The sequence below is a fragment of the Ruditapes philippinarum genome, unplaced genomic scaffold, assembly GCF_026571515.1.
Source record: "Ruditapes philippinarum isolate M1 unplaced genomic scaffold, ASM2657151v2 ctg455_1_1_1_1, whole genome shotgun sequence".
Taxonomy (NCBI): Eukaryota; Metazoa; Mollusca; class Bivalvia; order Venerida; family Veneridae; genus Ruditapes; species Ruditapes philippinarum.
In genome coordinates, this window is record NW_026863235.1 from 737 (window position 1) to 27599 (window position 26863).

Consider the following 26863-nt stretch of genomic DNA (forward strand, 5'->3'; position numbering starts at 1 on the left):
GATGATCGATTGGGACAAATTTCATCCGATTTCCATCACTAGTAACATTCAACTGATAAAAAGAGTGGGGCAGTCTTTCTTTTATATTTTAGGCAATTTTTATATTTCATGCAATTTAAACATTTGTATTTATCAATTACATGTATATGCCAATCATCATTATTATAGAATATTTTTTAATGGATTGAGCTATATCAGCTTAATACAACAGCTAAAATAAAAGCATATTGTCACTTTACTATCAATATTACAGCAACAAAATGGAAGTTTAAAGGGGAGAAGTTGCCAGCTATTTGTGGATAGCACTTACATGCATTCCAAATGCTCGCAGAATGTCCATCTTGCACATTGGACAATTTCTTTGATCAAGCAACCATGGATCTACACACGATTTGTGAAAAACATGTCTGAAATTACAGAAAATAAATGGATACATGATAATATTAATACCACACAAAATGTGAGAAAAATATGACAAATTTTGTACTACATGTAAATATAATATTGTGAGAAAAATATGATAAATTTTGTACTAGAGCCATGTAAAACTAATGTTGTGAGAAAAATATGATAAATTTTTGTACTACATGTAAAAATAACATTGTAAGAAAAATATGAGAAAATGTTGTACTACATGTAAATAATATTGTGAGGAAAATATGGAAAATATTGTTTTAGCAATCATCAATCCAAGTAATGCCTGTCGAAGAATTCAAGAAATAAATGAGAATGACATGTAAGCTTTGACACAGGTCCTTTACTAATATGTCTTTCTTAAATAGGATATCTTACACATGATTGCCTGTATTCAACTCTTTTCACTAAGGACGTTAATCTACAGACATTAATGTAACTACTTTAACAGAAATCTCTGATCAATACCAAGAAAAAAGGGAAAATTATCTCACTTTTAAATAGACGATCAATACATAAGAACTTCGTATGCTTTCATCTTACAACAACAACAATCTTGATTTTTTTGTAGTTCTATTTTTTGTGAACGTAACTTATCATGTGGAAATGTGTCATTAACTCTAATTGTGATAAAATGAAAAGAAAGAAGCTGATTTGTCAATCAGAATTACTCAAGACAATATTACACTCGGTGTCCCTTACGATGTGACCTTCACGAAATCTTACGTATTACTTTCGAATCATTAACACTAGTCTGATGTAAACAGCTCTAAGCTTATTTGTATCAATGTCTTTATTTATTTCCTTTTAAATAATGATGCTATTTCTATACTTGTATCATTACCATTGATGTCATATGACAACTTTCGAGCTTTGCTGGTAGAAAAACAGCTCAAATTATTTTTGTCTATTTTTAGGTCTAATAAACAACTTTCTGTGAGAGCTAGTTAAAAACACTTGTCAAATGATCTCTTTATTGACTTTATTCAAAACAAGAGCTGTCACAGGAGACAGCGAAGCTCGACTAATAAAATACTGGACACAGTAAGGAGAACAAAACTATGAAAGAAAAATCAATTATGTATAATTATGTATTAAGTTAAAGTAAAAAAATAATATTTGTTAACATAAACTCCAAGATCAAGGGGAATAATTCTAGAAATAGTCATGCTAGAGTTATGGACCTTGTCACACAACATTTGTGTAATGATAAGAAATATATATATTTGAAGTTTGAAGTAGATACCTTAAAAAGTAAAGAAGTTATTATATTTCTTAAAGAAAATCCTAAGTTTCAAAGAGAGATTAATCTGTAAAAATTGCATCAAGAGTTATGAACAAATGTCACATAAAATGTAATTGTTGATAAGGAATAAGTATTTGAAATTTGAGGTAGATACCTTTAAAAATAAAAAAGTTATAATAAAAAATAACATTTTTCTAGTAAAAAATCTAAGTTTATGGGGAGATAATTCTTGCAATATTGGTGCTAGAGTTATGAACCTTGTCACATAAGATGTGGATGATGATAACGTAAACATATTTGAAGTATGAAGTTGATCCTTTTAGAAATAAATAAATAACAGTAAAAAAAATATTTTTTATGGAAAATTCTAAGTTCAAAGGGAGATAAATCTGAAAATATTGGTGCTAGAGTTATGAACCTTGTCACATAAGATGGGGATGATGATAACGTAAATACATTTGAAGTATGAGGTTGATCCCTTACGAAATAAAGAAGAAACAATAAGAAATAGTACTTTTTGAGGAAAATTTCTAAGTTCAAGGGGAGATAAATCTGAAACTATTGGTGCTAGAGTTATGAACCTTGTCACATAAGATGGGGATGATGATAAGGTACATATATTTGAAGTATGAGGTTGATCCTTAAGAAATAAGGAAGTAACAGTAAAAAATAGTATTTTTTAAGGAAAATTCTAAGTTCAAGGGGAGATAAATCTGAAAATATTGGTGCTAGAGTTATGAACCTTGTCACATATGATGTGGTTGATGATAAGGAACATATATTTGAAGTTTGAAGTTGATACCTTAAGAAATGACAAAGTTATAGTGAAAAATATTTTACTGCACCAAAACTTTAATCTAAAATCTGGACGCGGACGCCGACGCCGGGGCGAGTAGGACAGCTCTCCATATACTTCGTATAGTCGAGCTAAAAACCAGTTGCTATTTATAGAATAAATTTATAGAATAATAGAATCTTGACATTTCTGGGGGAAACTAGCACTTTGAGAGGCCATGCATACCATGTTACTCATACCATGCCACTTTATTATTCAAAATGTTTTGACACAACAACCAAAAGTAATCTTCCAGATTTAAAGTTATCAACGATCAAAATTTTTAATAATTTCAGTCCAGCATCTGATCCTTACAATTCTTAATTTCTAATTTTCTATCATTTGACACTTTCTTGGCATTACTGGTTGAAAAAGACCAAAGATATACCTATAAGCATATTTTAATTTAAAGGCACAATTAGTTATTTACCTCCTCAAATAAGGTCGCTGCAGAGCCATATGAAGTAAGCAGGTTATGACATTTCTAATACTTACTTAAACAGGAATTGACATATCAATTTATTACTTAAACAGACTTTGACATATCAATTATTACTGTAACTAAACTTATACTGGTTAAGAACTCTGTGCAGTACAAAGCCAATTGTTTATTCAGGTCCACTAAACACAAAGGAAATTATTACTTGTATACCATATACAATGTAGTTAATGTTCAGGCATGACAAATTTACACAACAGGTATCATTAACATACATAATTTACACTGATCCACATTATGTCAGACTTGCTGATGTTCTGCTTTGCCGGATACATGTAATTATTACAGACCACAACAAGTCAATTAATGTCTAATTACCTAGTTATGCCTTGTCAGTCGCTTAATTAGAAGAATTGATACAATGTTTTTTCTTGGAAATGAACCAATTAACACAACAATTTCCCAGAAAACAATTCTTTTTTCTTCTTCGCTTAAAGTTCTTTTGCACTTAGGACATATTGTTTTAACATCATTAACCCGAGTCAGCAAAATTTAGACAGTCACATTCTTTCCATTTCATTACAAAAAAATTTGTTATCAAAATAGATTGTAGATTGTGAAACAGGTGATGAGGTGTTTGCAACTTATATTCATCATTCTCGAGTTTATTTCCTTGAACTCAACAGTATTGGTGTTATATATGAGGAAAAAAAATAATTGTGACATCAAAAGTCAAGGGAAGACTAGTAGCCAAATGAATAGACTAAGGGATTTGACTTACAACCTATTGATTGGCTCTTTTCCGGTCACAAAATTTTTTGAATATGATTCTATTTTCAGTTAGATTTCAAAATGTACAAAAAGCTAAATAAGATTGATAGAAAATCAGAGTTGTCATAAAAATATTTCTGAGACAATCCAAAATTATTAATTTGAGGCAGTCATTTTGTTTTTTATTAGATAAAACAAAGAGTATTTTATAAGATTTGAAGTGGCCCAAATATATTTCAGACCATCGTTATGGCCTCCAGTTCCTTCATAATGACAACCCTGCAGAAATCTAACATGCATATTATATGAATACACATGATGCCCAGTAAGAAACAGTATGCACCACTTTACTTTAGTTATTCTGGTTACACATATTGTAAAAACAAGGGAGATAAATCATGAAATACAAACATGAAAGTTAATGTTAAGTGTTAAAAAAAAAAAAAATTCACCAAATCTAACAATGGCGCATTTACTGTGCAGTATTTTGCCTTTTAACTAACATTTCCCTCCCATTTTTTTGACCCCTGCCCCTTTTTCAGGTCTAGAATTATCACTATACAAAACAAGAACAAAATAAGCCATTAGACAGAATATTTTGGAAAACCAATCATTTTAAATACTTTAAAAATAGTCTCATTACAAAAGCCGTGGTATACAGTATATAATTGAGCCGCGTCACGACAAAACCAACATAATGGGTTTGCGACCAGCATGGATCCAGACCAGCCTGCGCATCCGCGCAGTCTGATCAGGATCCATGCTGTTCGCTATCAGTTTCACTACTTGTTATAGGGTTTGTAAGCTAACAGCATGGATCCTGATCAGACTGCGCAGGCTGGTCTGGATCCATGCTGGTCGCACACCCAATATGTTGGTTTTGTCATGACACGGCTCAATTTATATTCATATTCTCTCATTTTCTATTTGGCAGGAAGTGCATGATGAATGAAGATGTCTGCGTGATAAATCATTTCACTTAATTAACTTACATCCTAAAAATATCTTTTTATTTTTTTTATTTCATCAATTAAACCAGCAGAATCACATACCTTCGTTACACAGACTGGTACATTAAAATATGTGTTACAGAGAAACGTAAATGATTAATCATGCAACAGTTACATGGCGTGAACGAGTATTAAAACTAGAGGATGCTTTTGTAAAAAAGCGCATGTCTCCCCCACTGCACTGTGGACCTTGACCTTTGACCTACTGACCCAAAAACAATAGGGATCATCTGCTCTATAAGACCAATCATCCTATGAAGTTTAGGGCTGTAGGTCAAAAGGAACTCTAGTTATCATCCGGAAACGAGAAATTGACCAACGGTCACTGTGACCTTGACCTTTGAACTACTGACCCCCAAAAACAATAGGGATCATCTGCTCAATAAGCCCAATCATCCTATGAAGTTTGAGGTCTGTAGGTCTAAAGGAACTCTAGTTATCATCCGGAAACGAGAAATTGACCAATGGTCAGTGTGACCTTGACCTTTGACCTACTGACCCCAAAAAACAATAGGGATCATCAGCTCTATAAGACCAATCATCCTATTGAAGTTTGAGGGCTGTAGGTCAAAAGGAACTCTAGTTATCATCCGGAAACGAGAAATTGACCAACGGTCACTGTGACCTTGACCTTTGACCTACTGACCCCAAAAACAATAGGGATCATCTGCTCTATAAGACCAATCATCCTATGAAGTTTGAGGGCTGTAGGTCAAAAGGAACTCTAGTTATCATCCGGAAACGAGAAATTGACCAACGGTCACTGTGACCTTGACCTTTGACCTACTGACCCCAAAAACAATAGGGATCATCAGCTCTATAAGACCAATCATCCTATGAAGTTTGAGGGCTGTAGGTCAAAAGGAACTCTAGTTATCGTCCGGAAACGAAGAATGGACGGACGGACGGACTGACGGACTGACGGACGGACTGACGGACGGACGGACTGACGGACGGACGGACAGGGCAAAAACAATATGTCTCCCCCCGAGGTGGGGGAGACATAACTATTAATTGAGGAAAACCATTATGTGACATATGTCAACTTCTAATTTCCGAATCACAAAATAAATAATAATGACATGAAAATTAACTTCCTTATTTGTATAATGACCTTGAAAACCGCAATATAACAAGCATTGTGTTTAATTGAAGGTTTTTAACATTCTTTTCCATGATCTTAGTTAATACAGGGTAGGGCTTTTGTAAAAAGCATTTAATGATTTTACACAGTAACAATTTTTTTCATGTTATGCACTTTTCCATCTTTGAATTTGGAAAATTTTAATTTTAAAGATTATGTCTCTATTGAATACATGTTATTCAATAGAGACATAAATATGTCTTATGGAGGCAATATCCTGTGGAAATTTTATGTAAATAAGATGATTAATCAAATAATTACTTTGAAGTAATGATAAAAATAGTAAAAATTTCCTTCACCCACTGATAAAAACTGCCATAAATCAGAAAATTTTGGATCACACCGAATTGATCGGACAAAATCAACAAACGTAGATATGTGAGTGCATCATGCACTGTCTCGTAAAGATAGTAAATGTTATCTTACTGCGTAGTAAGTAAATTATAGTATATATATCATAGTATATGCATTCAGCTGTTGTGTTTGACGAAAGCTTTAAGTGCCTGAAGTGTTTAAGTCATGCATATTTCTGAAAGGACAAAGTCCTATTTTAAGTCCTGTTGCTGGGTATTTGAAATAGTATGAACCTGAATTTGTTTTTATGTTGTTATATTTTTTTGTGTCTCTAAATATAGTTATTTGAGCATTCAATACTGAAAGATGTAAACCAAATTATTGCCTGATAAAATAATCAGAATTTACAGACTAGTTTTTAAACTCGTAAGTAGTTTTCCAACAGCATAATAAGAGTTCAATGAACTTTGTATTGTTATCTTAATTGCTCTGTCGGTTTATCACATAGTAAATATTTTGACATTACATTCATATTGTACCTACATCGGAGAAGCATGGCAAACTGTTTAAAGCAATAAATATTCTATAACAGTTACTGATAGGAAGTACAAGTAAATGTTGAAACCAAATTTGTATGCACTCTCCTTTTAAGTTTTATTGATTGATTGTTTAACTGTCAATATGTCAGACTGTACAAGGTACTGATAGCAAATTGTGAAAATGCATGGTTCACTGTATATTGGACTTAATCATACTCCAAACTCAATGCTATATAAAAATACCTTTTCTCCACACAGTTTTAGCGAAGGCAAAACATGTCCTTGCCTAAAGTTTAATATGTTTGCTTCTTGAACCTGGGATTGTTGTTCGAAACCCTTTTTTAGAGTCACAACAATTAATCGTTAAACACATAATATGACAGAAGTTCTGGTTAAAAGTTCCAGGATGTTGACTTTAGGAGTGGTACAAATCAGCTTCAAACTTTCAACACATCTGAGTGAGCTACATTAAATATGTTTCAACTAAACTATATAACAATCAGAGACACCTTGAGAAACTAAATTATAATAATCAAGAGATATACGTACTTGCATGGCAGTACACGTATGACATCATTCCATTTGTAAGGCTCTATACATACAGCACACTGATCAGCCTCGGCTTCAAGCTCCTGTAGAATATAACATTTATTTAGCACAAAATATAGGTAAAACTATAATAATCATGCGTTCAACTTCTTAGTCAACACTTGTAACATGTGCTGAGCAATTAAACTAGAACTGGTACTGTCCGAGGTGAGATGCTCATCTGGACAAAAATTAAGTATTGAAAGAATACAAATAGCAACATCACCAGAATTATGCAAAAGAACATTATGGCTCTTAGGCACTTTCTTTTTCTCCTTAAGTAATTAAATATTACCACTTGTAAATTTCAAGTTAATAATTCCAAGAGGTGTAGGGTATACTGACAGCATTGTTTAACAATAAAGGTTAAGATGTGTGCCTCTCAATGCAGGGGGGAATGAGGGTTTGAACCATTTAAAAAAAATTCAAACTTTCTATTTGTAACACTGACCTTGTCTCCAGCTTTGATTGTTCTCTGTGGAATTTTGGCAATAGCTTTCTTGGCTGCATTTGCTAAACGTCTCTGAAAAAAGAGAGAAAAATACCGATACAGCACAACATTCTACAATGGATTTTATCCTAATGTACGAACAATTATTTCTTGATTTTTCCCCCTGAAAATTAAAAACTAACAGAATTTCAAACAGTTTTCTTATTATTATAATGTATGCCACTTGTGCCATTTCATTAATGACCTTTACCCTTTAGTATGATTGACTTGGAATCGAACACGCAAATTCCAAACCACCTCTTAACTGCACACAAGGGGAGCGTGACCTAGTTGTTAAGGTGTCTGCCTCTTATCATGGATCATGGGTCCGAGCCCTAATTGGGTCACAACCATATTTTGTCATATGACAACAGTACTGGTTGCTTCCAGAAAGAGGACTCGAAAGTGATTTATATAAGTTGCAAGAACTTTGTTTTTCGCAATCAAGCTTAAATAAATATGTTTAAACCAACTGCACACATTAGAGTGATGCTGAACTACATGTACTACTTGACTTTGATTTGTTGTCAGTTGGTAGACACCTGCAACACTGATATTCTTGATGATCATGTGACAAAGTTTATATCACAGTAAATAATACGGAGGTCACACCTGCCAAATTCATCTCCGCCACATATGGTTTACAAATAACCGATTTTCAGAATTTTCTTTTTCAAAATATTTGATATCGACTGACTGCAATGAAATTGTAAACATGTTTACTATAAAGTGATCTATTAATATCGTGATGTTATATGAGTCTATAAATAGAAATGTCCACGGCTTATTATATACTGCACAGACAGGTATTGCGTGTCCTTTTAAGATTGTATACTTTCAAAATAACATGTTATTTTGTTAATACATGACGTTACATGATCATATAAAGGAAATGATTTAATGAAGTTACTTATTATAATTAACAACCTCATCCTGTATGAAGCCACTTGGTCTCTACTCCTTTCATTTACCATCATATTTACATGGTATGATGAATTTTCTTTTCCTTTTTTTTTGTGGTTGGGTTTTTATTTCGCACCAACACAGTATAGGTCATATTGCAAATTTCCAGCTTTACTGGAGGAAGACTTCAGGTGCCCTTCTGTGCATTATTTCAGGCATGAAAACGTGCCTGAGTAAACCACCAATGTTCCGTAAGCTACCTGGATAGCTTTCTCATATGATAGAACTCTGGATTCAAAACCAACAGTGGTAAAGGGCAAGTGGTTGAAGTCAACTTCCTTAACTACTTGGCCATGGTATGATGGAGGGCAAACAGATAAATAGATAGGCACTTCCCCTACACCATATGGTCAGGATTTGAATTTAAGTGGGAAACACATTTCCCATAAAATGAAATATACCTTTCATTCTTCTGTTACTTTATTTCAACTTCCTTAATTCATCTTTTTGCTTTCTTTATTGGTGTAACTTAAATTTGGACTTTTAAACTTTCCAAATCAACACTGCAAATGTAACTCATGCAAGAAAAACAATAATTGTACAATATTGTGAACATACACATACATGTATGAGATTATTCATTACACTCAATTATCCCCTGATGGCATCCAATGTATATTTATTTATATACAAGTGTACTTGTAAGGGGAAAAAATTCTTGTATACGGGGATTTTTCTGCTACAAAGAATGCTTCAATTTGGAGAAAATAGAACAATATCTTAATGAGTGATTAAAGGACATCTTAAAGCAAACAAAGAAAAAGTATGAGAAAATGTATGTGGCTTAAGAATGCCCACTTAAAGCCAACCACTCATTAAATGAAATAAACTGCCAATAAAAGACATGAATTAAAGTACATTTGTATTGCCACTTATACATAATTGTAGTCTACCTACTTCCCTATCGTCCAGACGGCCAGACAAAGGAGTTTTTATATCATTTTTGATGTAACAAAAAACACTAGCTGTCTGAGCAGACAGCATTCTCAACTAATTAAAATTTAAATATTGGACATACATATATAGTCAAGGAAAAACAAAAATTATCATTAAATATTATGGAATTATAAACTGGCGCCAGAGTTGAACCACTGACATTCCATAGGCTAGCATGATAGCTTCCTCACATGAAAGAATCCAAGCGGGATAAGAACCGGGATTAGAACCCACAATGCTAAGAATCAAGTGGCATGAAGCCAACAACATTACCCACTTAGCCATGGATGCCCACAAAAATCAAGTCAAAGTTATACCGCAGTGAATTTACTAAGAACTATCCCCATACTGCTCACCACAGAGCATAGAGGCCATAAGCGTATACTTTGGTCCTTTGTGTAAGCCAGATGATGTCACTGACCCCCAGTGACCTCTAAATTATAAGGCCAAAACTCTACAACAAGACCTCTGTTGCTTTTATTTATAACAAGTAAATCTGAGCTTGATATACCCCAAGTCTCCAATAGAATCCACATAACAATTTGCAACTACAAATGTAGACCTTCCAAGTGAAATTATTTTGATTTGTATTCTATCAGAGAACTATCACAGAGCATTCTCAATCTCATAGCAGACAAAGTCGTAAATGAAACTTGTTTCCATATCATGTTTTAATCAGTGCCATGAGAAATGTTTTGATGGATATTCATATCAATGTTTGTTTAGTAATTGACAAGTGTTGTGACAATAAATAAATCATATCTGTACAGGCTCTTAACTCTTGTAACTAACTAGACCTGTATTTAAACCATAATCTGCTCTGGAATCGAAAGTGATCATTAGTCTTTGATTGAAGTTGAACTAGAAGTTTTGCATGTATAGGGAATGGCTTTGTAATTCTTTAGAACTTTTTATTATGATTACAGCACAACCTTTACCTGCAGCTGATGTTAAAACAACTTACAATTTTTTCTTAAATATATTGAATTCATATTAATGACATACTAACTTCCCCTGATTCAAGCAAACTGTTTAAAAAATTCAAAATAATTTATTTACATTGTATAGCATACCAATCTTTTCAACAAATGTAAAAAGATGTCATCTGGAACTATGAAAATGTGGATTTTCCCCCATCTTATACTAGAGGGTATAAATAAACTTTTACAGTTAAAACTTCACAGTGCAGTACCATTCCCAAATTATGCAATGCATTGCTCTTATCAATATATTTACTAAGTTGTATAATTTATAGGTAACTGTTTGCATGAACCCAGGATAAGATGGGGAAAAAACACATTTGCAGAGTTCCGGAAAAGTATCCCTATCTCTATTTATAAGGCAAGAACTTACACTCAGTCTTTCTTTGGCATTTGTGTAGCGACATCTCTGTATGTAATAAAACACGAGCCACGCCAGTGATATTATAATGAGAACGATGAAAGATATTGAAACGAACAAGACGGACGTGTTGTTCAATTGTCCAGGACTATCTGGAGGGTCGTCTTTCTTTGGCATGTGTGTTATCGTGATGTTAACATTGTGAGATTTTAGCATGTCCACCAGTTTCTTCCCTTTCTCAAAACTAATCAGGATTGCCACTATATCTTGAACTGAAATAGAACAGTAATGTATAAAGTTATTACTTATGTTACGGTATTAAATATACAAATTAATATTGTCCATGCAAGTAAAGATACATACATATATGATATACATCAATCATAATGATATTCCTTGTGCAGCATGTATAGACGGGTTACACGACTTACCGGAATCGGCCGAATTACCGGAATCGACCGGAATCGGCGGTGAATTACCGGAATCGACCTGTAACTTTGTAATAATTAAACTTTTTAAGTTTTTTTCTTGCAATTTTATAAGATATAAACAATATCAATGATTTATGAAAAGATTTTTATAAATAAAATCGCTTTTGATTAATTTAACAAGAGATCTAATATCGGCGAGCTACTGCCAAACTACCCGTGACCGGAATCGGCCTGTTATTTCGTTGTTTATGCAACTTTTAATGTTCCTTTTGCATGTTTTTATAAAACCTAAATATTATCATTAATCTTCCTAGATATTGTGAAAAAATCGCTTTTAAATAATGATAATAATAAACAAATATTTATGATCAGCGAAAACGGGCAAACTGCCGGAATCGGCAAAGGATTACCGAAATCGGCCTGTAATTTGCTTATCTATATACTTTAAACAAAATGTTTGCACCCTTGATTATAAATAAACAATAGCAATGATATGTAATCAGAGTATTGTCAATAAAACCACTTTTTATTAATTAAATAAGATATTTAATATCGGCGAGTTACTGCCATACTGTCGGAATCGGCGAAGGATTACCGGAATCGACGTATAATTTAGTCTATTGTACTTTTTAACGTTTTTGTTGCATTGTTAATATTCATCTTATAAAATATAAATATTATGAAAGATATTTAAAAGTTTCTTTCTTTCTTTTATTTTGTAAATTTCAATTCGCCTTTGGTTAATAAAGCAAGAGATCGAAGATCGGCGAGTTACATACCCTACTGTCATACAGCCGAAATAGGCGAATGATTACCGGAATCGGCCTGTATTATTGTAATTTATGGACTTTGCAAGAAAAAAATGCAAACAATATATAATATATATCTAAAAAGATTTCTGTAAATGAAGAATCCTTATTAATTAATAAGCTAGAGACCTAAGGTCGGCGAATTACTGCCATATCGCATAATTATATGCAGTGCCAGGGCTATCGGACAATTACCGGAATCGGGTCTGTTTTTCCCCACCAATATTTCAACGTTTGAAAAATAACCTTGACTTATTTTATTAAATACAAACAATTTAAAAGATTTTTATAATGTTTATTGAAAAGAAGCAAAAGATTTATGAAAAATTGCTGTTATAAATAATAAAAAGATTAATATTGAAGATCGGCAAAAAACGGGAAACCTGTCGGAATAGGCGATAGATTACCGGAATCGACCTGTAATTTGGTTATTTGTGAACTTTTTGAATATTTCTTTTGAATGTTTTATATAAGATATAAACATTTTCAACGATATTCATTTTTGTAAGTAAATTTGCTTTTGATTAATAAAACTAGAGACCTAAGATCGGCGAATTACTGTAATTCTGCCGATATAGGGGAAGGATGGGCGGGATCAGCCTGTAATATAGTTATTTTTATGTTATTTTATTGAAGAAAATAATATCATTGATATACGAAGATTCTTTTGAGAAATAAAGATCACCTTTTTACTATAAACTAGATATCTAAGATAGACTAATTACTATCACAGTGCCTGAATTAACAGGTAAATACAGGAATTAGTCTGTTATTTTGTTATATTTCAGCGTTTTAAAAATATCTTGCCATACTTTATTAAATACAAACAATTCAAATGATATCTAATAATATTTATTGTAATCGCTATTACATAATAAACAAGGTGATCTATGATTTCTTCCATACCACCGAATCGACGAGCGATTACCGGAATCGGCTTCACTTCGTCTAGGATTACTGGAATCGGTTCTAATTTTGTTATGAATGTGAACTCAATATTATTATTATCATTTATTTTTGCATGTATTTACAAACATTATCATTGATCTTTTATGGAATAATGCAATATCGTCTTTACATTATATTTTTTCAGGACATTGCTAACAGAGGATTGTTTGAAATGACGGATAACAATAGGTCAGTTTAGTCTTTCTTTATGTTTGCACAACTCAATTCTTGATTTCATAAAGTAGTCGATTTATAATTACATGCAATAATTTTTATTTGAATCTTTATTTAAACAATACAAACCTCATGAAATATTCACATGAAATCAATGTTTTACCAGGCAGTTAAATCCAACTTACTTGACAGTTCAAGGTCATTCTGGAGTATCAAATCAATTGTCGTCATTTGCGTTATTGGTGCACCATAAAAATATTACAAAGATTGCAAATAAGTCAATCGTTGAAACATAGATTCTTTAGTCTTAAATAGTAAACAAATCATATATACCCGTAACGTATAAAACAGTGAGATATGGATGTTAACTATACACGCACAGATGATACTGTCACTTTATTGGAAGTAAACGAGCTGTATATTGGGAGCTGTGTATTGGGAAGTGTGATATACTACAAAACAGTGGGGTGCCAATATACGGTATGCTGAAATATTTCATAGTGGGAGAGACTATCTGTTAGAGAATGCCTGTTGTTAAGCAAGCTGTAGATCGATGAATTAAGTCATAGGATTTATTGAACTTCATAATTTTTAAAGACTTAAGATTTAGTCAATGTAAAAACTAAACAACAATATAAACACCCTGTATAGATCTTAAGATTCTTTTCAAAGTTTAGCATAATTTCTAACCGTTTGACCCATTTAATTATTAATTAAAAATGGAAGAAGATCCTTTAAGTAAAGGACTATGATATATACATGTAGTTACTTATGACACTGAATTAATAATGACATTTTCCGCGAACATCCCAAATAAACACACAATAGTTAAATAATGTGATGTATATATATTTTTTCATCTTTGATTAAATATAAACAATATCAATGATATGTAATCAGATTTTTGTAAATAAAATCTCATTGATAAATGATTAATTAAACAAGATATTTAATATCGGCGAGTTACTGCCATACTGTCGGAATCGGCGAAGGATTACCGAAATCGGCGTATAATTTGGTTATTAATAAAGATTAAAAAAAAGGTTCTTGCATCTTTATACAATATCAATGTAAAAAAAAATGTAAATAAAATCGCTTTTGATTAATTTAACAAGAGATCTAATATCGGCGAGCTACTGCCAAACTACCCGAATAACAATCCTTCCGACAGTATGACAGTAACTTGCTTATCTAGTTTAATTAATAAAGCGTGATTTTGTTTATAAAAATCTTTGTACATGTCAATTCTTAAAAAGTTCATGAATAAAATTACTTGCCGATGCTGGTAATAATTCCCCGATTCCAGCAGTATGACAGCTGGGCCATACGATATATCGTATGTCCCAGATGACAGTAACTAGCTGATCTTAAGTATGTTGCTTAATTAATCTTAAGCGATTTTTATTGTCATTAATATTGTTTATATTTTATAAAAGATGCAAGATTTTTTTTTAAAGTTCATAAATAACAAAATTACAGGCCGATTCCGGTAATCATTCCCCGATTCCAGCTACAGCTTGCTTAACAACACGCTTTCTCTAACAGACAGACCCTCCCACTATGAAATATATCAGCATACCGTATATTGGCACCCCACTGTTTTGTAGTATATCACACTTCCCAATACACAGCTCCCGATATACAGCTCGTTTACTTCCAATAAAGTGACAGTATCATCTGTGCGTATATAGTTAACATCCATATCTCACTGTTTTATACGTTACGGGTATATATGATTTGTTTACTATTTAAGACTAAAGAATCTATGTTTCAACGATTGACTTATTTGCAATCTTTGTAATATTTTTATGGTGCACCAATAACGCAAATGACGACAATTGATTTGATACTCCAGAATGACCTTGAACTGTCAAGTAAGTACGATTTAACTGCCTGGTAAAACATTGATTTCATGTGAATATTTTATGAGGTTTGTATTGTTTAAATAAAGATTCAAATAAAAATTATTGCATGTAATTATAAATCGACTACTTTATGAAATCAAGAATTGAGTTATGCAAACATAAAGAAAGACTAAACTGACCTATTGTTATCCGTCATTTCAAACAATCCTCTGTTAGCAATGTCCTGAAAAAAATATAATGTAAAGACGATATTGCATTATTCCATAATAGATCAATGATAATGTTTGTAAATACATGCAAAAATAAATGATAATAATAATATTGAGTTCACATTCATAACAAAATTAGAACCGATTCCAGTAATCCTAGACGAAGTGAAGCCGATTCCGATAATCGCTCGTCGATTCGGTAGTATGGAAGAAATCATAGATCACCTCGTTTATTATGTAATAGCGATTACAATAAATATTATTAAATATCATTTGAATTGTTTGTATTTAATAAAATATGGCAAGATATTTTTAAAACGCTGAAATTTAACAAAATAACAGACTAATTCCGGTATTTCCCTGTTAATTCAGGCACTATGATAGTAATTAGTCTATCTTAGACATCCAGTTTATAATAAGAAGTGACCTTTATTTCTCAAAAAATCTTTTTATATCAATGATATTATTTGCATTTAATAAAATAACATAAAAATAACTATAGTATACAGGCTGATCCCGCCCATCCTTCTCCTATATCGGCAGTATGACAGTCATTCGATCTTAGGTCTCTTGTTTTATTAATCAAAAGCAAATTTACTTACAAAAATGAATATCGTTGAAAATATTTATATCTTATAAAAACATGCAAAAGAAATATTTAAAAAGTTCACAAATAACCAAATTACAGGTCGATTCCGGTAATCCATCGCCTATTCCGACAGGTTTCCCGTTTTTTGCCGATCTTCAATATTAATCTTTTTATTATTATACAACAGCGATTTTTCATAAATCTTTTGCTTCTTATTTGATACCGATTTCAATAAACATTATAAAAATCGTTTATATTGTTTGTATTTAATAAAATAATTCAAGGTTATTTTTTAAACGTTGAAATATTGGTGGGGAAAAAACAGACCGATTCCGGTAATTGTCCGATAGCCCTGGCACTGCATATAATTATGCGATATGGCAGTAATTCGCCGACCTTAGATCTCTAGCTTATTATTTAATAAGGATTCTTCATTTACAGAAATCTTTTAAGATATCTATTATATTGTTTGCATTTTTTCTTGCAAAGTCCATAAATTACAATAATACAGGCCGATTCCGGTAATCATTCGCCTATTTCGGCTGTATGACAGTAGGGTATGTAACTCGCCGATCTTCGATCTCTTGCTTTATTAACCAAAGGCGAATTGAAATTTACAAAATAAAAGAAAGAAAGAAACTTTTAAATATCTTTCATAATATTTATATTTTATAAGATGAATATTAACAATATGTAACAAAAACGTTAAAAAGTACAATAGACTAAATTATACGTCGATTCCGGTAATCCTTCGCCGATTCCGACAGTATGGCAGTAACTCGCCGATATTAAATATCTTATTTAATTAATAAAAAGTGGTTTTATTGACAATACTCTGATTACATATCATTGCTATTGTTTATTTATAATCAAGGGTGCAAACATTTTGTTTAAAGTATATAGATAAGCAAATTACAGGCCGATTTCGGTAATCCTTTGCCGATTCCGGCAGTTTGCCCGTTTTCGCTGATCATAAATATTTGTTTATTATTATCATTATTTAAAAGCGATTTTTTTCACAATCTCTAGGAAGATTAATGATAATATTTAGGTTTTATAAAAACATGCAAAAGGAACATTAAAAGTTGCATAAACAACGAAATAACAGGCCGATTCCGGTCACAGGCAGTTTGGCAGTAGCTCGCCGATATTAGATCTCTTGATAAATTAATCAAAAGCGATTTTATTTATAAAAATCTTTTCATAAATCATTGATATTGTTTATATTTTATAAAATTGCAAGAAAAAACTTTAAAAGTTTAATTATTACAAAGTTACAGGTCGATTCCGGTAATTCACCGCCGATTCCGGTCGATTCCGGTAATTCGGCCGATTCCGGTAAGTCGTGTAACCGTGTATAGACCTATGCCATCTGCATATCCATCATCTGTGAGTATGCAGTCTGAACAAGGCTCTAACTGTCAATGGGAGCTTAACATTTGCATATTGAATTTGTAATCCTTAAAGTGTTAATAGTAAACAGTTCTAAATTCAAATCAATTACACAAATTCAATAGGTTTAGAGATAAAGGAAGTTAGCATTTAATTACTCTTCTTTCACATTGCAGTACAGTCCGGAGTACTTTAAAATGAAACAAAATGTAACACAGTATAATTACATGTAGCATTTTTATCCCAGAGGAGGTAACAATTTACATGTATGTATTAACAGCTGTACTTGATATTCATATATTCAGCATCTTTAACATTTAAGGAATAATCATGATGACATGTTAGATATTTTTAGTTTCTATACATCATCATCATGGATTGTTAAAGTACTAGTCATTCTAAATCAATATTTTACTTCCTTAAACAAATAGAAGATGTCTGACTCTGAAGAATATACATTTACAAGAAACATGCAAAGAAAGTACAAAATAATCTTATAACAATGCATACATGTACATTCAAATTTAATTCTACATGTACAAGTATGATTGATAATAAGTACACCAGGACAGATTCAATTTTCTCTGCATACACAGTCATGTCAAACACATATCTAGCTTTGTTTACAGTTTCAGAGTCCATAAAATCTATATCAAATGCATATTGTACTACATCTAGCCTAGTTTTCATTTTCAGATTAATATCTAAAATTTATTGTTCTTGAGTTACAAAGTCTAAAAGTCAGAAAGTTCTGTGAAATAATCTAGGTAGTGTCTTGTCGGATATAGCTTTGACAGCTGTATAATCCTCAAATCAAAATCAGTATTGTACTCAACAATGTATAAAAGACTCATTAATATTGGCAATTTCATTGAAAGTGTACTGTAACAGGTACAATGTAGATTAATATAGATAAGGAATCATGAAGTAAAATCTCCAACATAAATAATCTACAGATATATGGCTTTTTCAACTTTTCACTTTCCAGAGTAACTTCTTCAGCTTGTCATTTCACAGTTCTCTCTAAAGATTCAAGTATACTGAACAAATGCAGATGAAAGGATAGGAGTATATATATGTATGTATCTCAGCACACTGCATATTTTGTTGGCAGAGTGCTTGATTAGAATTGGAAGATGTTGTTGTAGCTATTTTGGTAATACAGGATGTAAATAAACATTATTGTTATGTATGATACACGACCTTGAAGAACATGGCATTCCTGTCTGGGACACAAGGTGAAAATATCATATCTTTGCAGTACAACTCTTGCAACAACTAACAAACTTATACACTGTTACTTAGTAATACAACTGGATTGTTAAGTCAATTTCTGTAATGATAGTCTAGTTACTACATTTGTAGGTCAAATGGACATCTATGATATCTTCATCTCTACTAATAAATTGACCATTGCCATGATTGCCCTAAATAAAAGATCATGAACTTCAAGGCGGTTAGGTAAACAAACAATCTTACCATCTAGCCATAGAATGATAGAAAAAAAAAAATTTTTGATAAGAAGTTATAAAGCTACAATGTCTGTTTTCAAGGCAATGGATTGACATTGACATTAAAATGTCTGTAAAACAGGTCAAGGCTCATTTAGCCCAAAAAATGCTATCATTTTTTTCTCAATAGTTTTTTTGTTTGACTTAGCCTAAGCATATTTTGCTAATTGGCCATTTAACTCCACTGTGGTCCAAAAGCCTAAAAACAAAATTTGTATTTCTTGCGTAGAACAACTGGGGCACTTAAAACAATAACATACAAATGATATTTAAGAAATAAAATGAAGATCATATTTTGTGCTACTCTTTGCCTGATGTGAAGAAAAGCATTGAAACACCTCAATTTTCAATAAAAATAATTATTAAGAAAAAACGGAGAGTGTGAATGATCTGAAATGTAGCACACAAGTTATTGGTTGAGACCTACACCAAACTGAACAATTTGATCTCAAAAAAATTATTGCTATTCCAGTCATGCCAAAAAACCCAGTGCTATGGTCCCTTAAAGTAAAGGTATATTTTTGTATTTATTTGTAAAATGAATTTTGCATGAAAACAAAGTGACATTTTCTTTTAAGTTTACATTCAATTCTGCTTTCTTCATGTCAGAAGCATCTTATAATATTTTCAATCAATCCAATTTATCAAATGAGGCAAAACTGTTTAAGACGCTAATATAATTTGCCTTTTCTTCTGAGGAATATTGGATTTATTCCTTATGCTTAAGGAACTTTAAACCCACTTGATAAGGCTACGTGTACATGTAGCTACATGTAGTATAATAATTATTAATTGTATGACTATTCTGCTATAATAAAGTCATGATTTTTCCTTAGTCTGACTAACCTTAGAACTTCTAAGTTAGAAATCATGTATAGATCTTAAAAACTAAGTCTGATTCAATTTAATTTTATTCAATTTACTGTCCTGGCATGTATGTATAAGTAAAGTACATGTACTACTGAAATCCAGACAAATGGTCAACCAAACCAAATGATAACCCAAACAAACACCTGGTCTAACTCCAGGTGTTCAATACAGTTGATTATTTGAACAATTAAATTACCACAAGTCTTGTTAATTGATAACCCATATAATACTACAGACAATAACATAACTGACCTGATGTTTGACCCCATAGAAAGTTGCAAAATTGTCATCTATAGTACATATAGCCTTGAAGTTGAACTATCATGAGTCTACCACTCAAGCTGCATGTCTTCATATAATCATATTATATAACAAAATATAGAATTTCATAATATATCATGTAATTATCTTATGCAATCATACTTTCTGGTTCTTGGTTTGTGTTTTTTCTCATTCTTTATTAATCAGTCAGGTAAACACCTGTCAGTGTGTTCCAAATGATAGCATATATACCTAATTTCCCCAAAAAAATTGTTTCCAAAAATCCCAATTTAGTTTAATATAGTTCACAATTCAAAAATAATCCCAACTCAGTTGGGCCAGATCAACTCATTTCTAAAATGTTGGTAAAAGGCACAAAAATGCAAGTCTTTAAGAACACTTAGCATTAAGATAATTAGATATACATTTGTACATTGTAATAGAATATAATATATATAAAATTGGTTAATTCAATTCAATTCCATTCTTCCTCGTATTGCACACATGTTGTGTATTAAATACTTACAAGTTTACTCTGGATTATAGTGCACTAATATCATAACAAACAAAACATAACATTTCTGGCAGTTTGCCTTCTTGTGCTAAAGAGAAAAGCGTAGATTTACCTACATACTGGTTTGTGTACCATTATACAATTATATATAAATCCTCAACACATAAAATGATAAATGTAAAATATTTGTATTATATATTAGAATAGTGCTTAGGTAATTTATTATACATGTACATATTAAGGTCATATATTAAGGTCATAGAAGGAAAGAAGTAAATAGAAAAACTTTGTAAACATATTAATATAGTGACTATACATAATTACAGTATATATATAAATTTAAAATTTCTATTGCTATTACAGAGCTAAAATAAAAATACCACATAAAGCCACATTTTTATAAAAGTACAACTAAAACCGATACTTCTGTAAACTCTCAGTATAAGTTATAAGTTTATAAGTACATATTTACAAAATTAAATTGGTCAGGCGCGGCACAGCCAATCTTAACCAGCTTAGTGTTTTAAATTATTTTTATAAACAGTTGATTTACTATAATGATTAACAGTTTGCCGATTAACCAAAGTAAATGTGTTACGATTCATTTGAAATACGGTGATATTGAACAAAAAATAATTTCAAACACTAATAAACATAAGTGTTGTATTTTAAAAACAATTTAAATTGTTTTATTCATAAAATCTAGCCTGTTTATTTTTCAATACCAAAGCATAATATATATAGACTATAGTACTAATACTATTACGTATACATTTTATACCATAAATTTATACTGTATTGTTATGAAACACTGCAGGAACGATACAGTATGAATATCATTTACAACAACATACATTGTAAGTTCAATAATAAATGTAACATAACTTTTATTCATGAGAATCAACAGGCAAGAATACATAATGAATGAAGCCGGTTTAAATGATATCTTATCTCATCAGTAAATCAACATTGTGTACATAATTTCACAGATGAAACAAGAGAACTGCACGCACTGAATGCTCGTCTGTTGAGGGCAAAGACTATCAATATTATAATATTATAATCAATATTGACAAAAAAGTTTAAAAGGGAGCATTACTGTTAATTTACATCAAAAATATAGCCCCCATTGCCTATCAACTGCACCTAGTCATGATAAGCAAGTATTCCATGTAAATGATGTTTAAACTTAATGAAGTTGATTACTTTAAAATATTTTTTTCAATGGACTGCATTTAAGTTTTTGCATGATAACAACAATGACAAAGTGAACATATATATTATAATGTACAATGCAATAGCTCGGTTTTTTCTTCAAAACAGACAAAAGCCTGACAAGTCACAAGAATGGAGAAGCTAAAAGTGGCATAAATTTACAAAACTTGTCTGTTTTAAACTAAGAACTTTCATGCAGCATTACTGCTAATAATGTAAAGTATTGGCATCCTTAATATGAATGTACATTGCATATTTATAATCCTTATCACAGTATCAATTTGCTGATCTTTTCACAGTGCCAGACTGCCAGTTGAACAAAATATATCATAAACAGTGTTCGAAATTAGCAGTAGTCCTATAGCCCCTGACTACTAAATTTCTTCTCGGGCTACCAACTTTTCACAGTAACAAGCCCGACCAGGCTACTGTATTTTCAGAGGCAATATATAAACAACTGTTTTGAACAAATGAATCGTGCTAGTGAAATGTCTTTTGGGCTAGTGAATATTCCAATCTGGTAGTCCGACCAGCCTAGTGGATTCAAATCTGAATTTCTTACACTGCATAAATGAATTGATTATGTATTTTGTGTCATAAATAAAATATATTAACAATATTTACTAGTCTACACTGTTTATATAATTTTTAATTTTAGGTATATCCTAAAAAGAACTGTGCTGAAGTCCCTTTAAGTTTCCCTCATGAGCGTATTATTAACAAGAGCTGTCCGTAAGACAGCGCGCTCGACTTTTTTATTGCTTGCCAATAAAAAAAGTTTTTGCAGTAAAAGGCAATACAAGAATCTCTGTATTTTTAAAGTGAACAATGGCCATGAGCATTAAGATATTTAGTGAAGAATTATTTTACTGAATTGTGTGATACCCTTGCACACTGCAGCAAAGTTTGAAATGTTTAAGTCAAAAGAGGGCTGGTAAGAAAGAAAAAAAAACTGAGTTGAGCCTTAAATAAATTTGGGAATCATGATTGTAAACAAGTATTCCAACTTTCAAATTAATATCTCAAACAGTTCAGTCAAAAAGTGGACTGGTACTAAAAACTTAACCAAGATTCTAAGTCGATAAAAGGCCCTAATTTTTAAAACAAATCCTTGACAGAGTTATCTTCTCTTGCGTACAGATGGGGGTAATGATGTGAAATAGCATTAAAAGTTTCAAAGCAATATCTCAAAGGGTTAAGGCAATAAGTGGATTTTACCCATATTCAATGTATTTTCTAAGTCAAAAAGGGGCATAATTCTGTCAAAAACCTTGACAGAGTTATGTCCTCTTGTCTGTTGATGAAGGTCGTGATGGTAAACAAGTATGGTCAGTTTCAAAGCAATACCTCCAATGGTTTTGAAATAAAGTGAGGTGGTACAAAAAACTTAACCAAGCTCAATACACTTTCTAAGTCAAAAAAGGGCCATAATTCTGTCAAAAACCTTGACAGAGTTATGTACTCTTGTCTGTAGATGGAGGTTATGATGGTGAACAAGTATGGTAAGTTTCAAAGCCATACTTGTAATACTTCTGAAATAAAGTGGGGTGGTACGAAAAACTTAACCAAGATTCTAAGTCGATAAAAGGCCTTAATTTTTAAAACAAATCCTTGACAGAGTTACCTTCTCTTGCGTACAGATGGGGGTAATGATGTGAAATAGCATTAAAAGTTTCAAAGCAATATCTCAAAGGGTTAAGGCAATAAGTGGATTTTACCCATATTCAATGTATTTTCTAAGTCAAAAAGGGGCATAATTCTGTCAAAAACCTTGACAGAGTTATGTCCTCTTGTCTGTTGATGAAGGTCGTGATGGTAAACAAGTATGGTCAGTTTCAAAGCAATATCTCCAATGGTTTTGAAATAAAGTGAGGTGGTACAAAAAACTTAACCAAGCTCAATACACTTTCTAAGTCAAAAAAGGGCCATAATTCTGTCAAAAACCTTGACAGAGTTATGTACTCTTGTCTGTAGATGGAGGTTATGATGGTGAACAAGTATGGTAAGTTTCAAAGCCATACTTGTAATACTTCTGAAATAAAGTGGGGTGGTACGAAAAACTTAACCAAGGTGTGACGCCGACGCCGACGCCGGGGCGAGTAGGATAGCTCCCCTTTTCATAGAAAAGTCGAGCTAAAAATGGCTGTTTTCATTGAAAAGCCTCCTGTTACAAGCTCAAACTGCTATGATTCTATGAAAAATTCTTCTATACTAATTTAAACTTGGCACAAATGTTGACTGGACCATTGCCTTTGTAACGACATGCTCAGTCTTAAGTTTCCTGTTACCATGGCAACGAGGGGACATATCAAAATTGCCAAAAATCACTATTTTGCCTCGACTTTTTCCATCAAAATTTATTTCAAAGTGCTGCAACTTCTCAAGAGATTGAGATAGAGTCAAAGGCTTTTCAGCGTTGGTTACATGTTACCTTATGATCGACCTGGGGTCATTTTATGTCTCTCACAAGTCCAAAATTTTCTTGGCGATGAGGGGGACTCCCAACCCCCTTCAAACCCCCCAAACAGAAGGGGGCACATCCCCCTTCTGACAACCCCATGATGTATCTTTTGGATGGGGTCCGCGCCGAAAAAGTGCTCACTTTTTTTAGCAACATTTCTCAAACAAAAACATGTGTTTGGGGTCCAAATAGGACATTTTTTCACTATTTGAGGCCTAAAAGAGGGGGGGTCTAAAGTGCATTGTTTCGCGTATATATGAGGTAAAGGGTTAATGTATTCTTAATATTTACATGTATCTATTACACTTGAAATAAAACAGAAGTTTGTGCAAGTCTTGAAGTGCAAAACGTGAAGAAATGAATGAATTATGATCAAGATGGGTCATCTTATTTTTAATGATCAAATGTATGCTACAAGTAACATGTACATGTTGTAAGTAAAGTTCACAATATTTTACGACATTACTTTTCATATATTTATAAAGCAGAACAGGATTGTTTAATTGTGAGATTAAATTCAAATTAGATGCCGGAGACAGAATCTAAACTAAAACAGGTCATGGTCAAACTGCATATTAAAAATTAAAATTACATATTATAATTATAGAGACATTGTAACGACACAGAGGTTCCATTATCATCTAACTTATTAATGACTCACTTGTCTCAGTCAGAAAGATGTTCATATATATGCAATTATGAAATGTGGTCTATCTAGCCTGCCTAAAGGGCAGTACATAACTTACAATGTACTTCAATGTATTAATATACTATTTTAAATTATGCAAGTGATAACATGGCATAATATTTTGATAAAATTTTATACATATTCTATCAGTTAATTAATACTACTAGTACTTGGGAAAGGGTCTGGGTCCTGTCTTCTTGGAAAAAAATATGCAGAGTGATGACTAAAATTGATTTTTTTTCATTAAGACAATTTCATTTAAATTTGTTGTTTGTTTTATTTATCTAAAGTTACATTATTGACAGATACATGTGTCTCTATATCTGTTTCTTTTGAAGATTTAATATGCTCCCCTCGTTAACATGTTCCATCCAAGCATTCTAAATTAAAATTGTCAATATTTTTGGTGCAAAAATGATTTCTAAAGCTTCACTATCTACATCTGTGATGTAATTGGGAATACTTTGATTTGGAATTGGGGAAAAACTGTCTGCATATTCAATAAGGTAGGGTGACCAGGGTCCATTTATTTTACAAGACCCTAACAAAGAACTAAATTACTGTCCACACTAAACCTCATCTGCATTATAATTTATACTGCTTCAACATTATTATTATTATTGTAAATATTATTAGGTTTGCTCAGTTATATGCTTCATCACAGGCATTCAGCACAAGCCGCATTGTATATTTTATATAGTAAACCCAGTCATCGAATTTTAAATAGCACTGGCCCGGTGGCCCATGGCCAGTGAAAATTAGTTTGGGCCAGTAAAAATTTTAAGAAAATTTAGTAAAATATATAGTAGAATAAATTCAAAACTGGAATTCGGGCTAGTAAATTCAAAATCTTAAATTAATTGACTGTAAACCGTAGCTGGATATCAACTTGCCGTGTCTTCAAAATTTGAGGGGTAAAGTGTTGGGGGTGGGGGGTTGAAGTGTCTTGTTTCTCTTTTTAACACCTGATCACAAATTTTGACGCTATTCGGTATAATTTACATCATATGCAGTGGCACTTTACGGTTTTGACTTTTTTGTCACTACACAGGCAGCTGAAAATTTACAGAAGAATCAGTTATTAATGGATTATATATAATTCATTAAATGTGCTTATTATAATGAGGATAACTCATTTGATAGAAATACCCACCATCTCGAGCCCCTTTCAAATCCATTTGTATAGGAGTGTCTTCAACTGATGTGTTATCATAAACAATTACTGCAGCTGCATCTCTAGCAAAATATACTTTTTCATTAAAATTACATGTCCCTCTCTTTACAAGAGCAATCCATGGCTCATCTTTAGGTATTATTGCTGGATCAAGCTCGCTGCATCCTAATTCACTTTTATTATACAAAGTTTGAACTTGTACTAGTTGCCCTTTGATAGGGCTTGAATTTATTCGAGCATTTTTTCCGTAATTTCCCGTACCAAAATCAACTCGATTGAATTCAACTTCTTTATTAATTCCATTTACATCTATATAACTCAAAGAAATTCTAGCTTCTGTCAGCTTGTCTTTATCTTGTTCGTGCGAGCATATCACAAATGGAGATGTGAACAATACATATAAATACGCATAAAATATGCACACATCCATCTTAGACCTCCATCTTGTCGAAATTATACGAGTGTGTGTAAAAATTTCCATGCCGTATGAAATGAATATCTTACAACATCTTACAACATAAGGAATTTGAATAATTTTAAACACCGTTTTGGATCACATGTACTATAATTCCAAGAGTTGAAGACACATACATGTCCTAAATGGCCTTGAAATTTCACCAAAACAAACGGAGATCTTGATTTCGTCACCTCTAACTTCATTCATGCTAGTGTGTGTTATGGTACAGCATGACGTCATAACAGGTGACCGATTAAAGCGCCCTCTGTAAACATTCAGTATCTA

General features: G+C 32.0%; 1 protein-coding gene across 2 annotated transcripts in view; it reads right to left on the minus strand.

Moving 5' to 3' along the window:
* Positions 1-310: 310 nt before the first annotated feature.
* LOC132721546 (RING finger protein 150-like) overlaps positions 311-26863 on the minus strand; it is a gene marked incomplete at its 3' end in the record, with an annotated part of 42607 nt that continues 16054 nt past the window's right edge. The window contains 5 exon segments of one of the 2 annotated variants that reach the window (XM_060705867.1): positions 311-407; positions 7242-7324; positions 7732-7803; positions 11023-11282; positions 26101-26822. In XM_060705867.1, coding sequence (XP_060561850.1) covers positions 311-407; positions 7242-7324; positions 7732-7803; positions 11023-11282; positions 26101-26602 — 1014 coding nt within the window. 2 annotated transcript variants of the gene reach the window in all.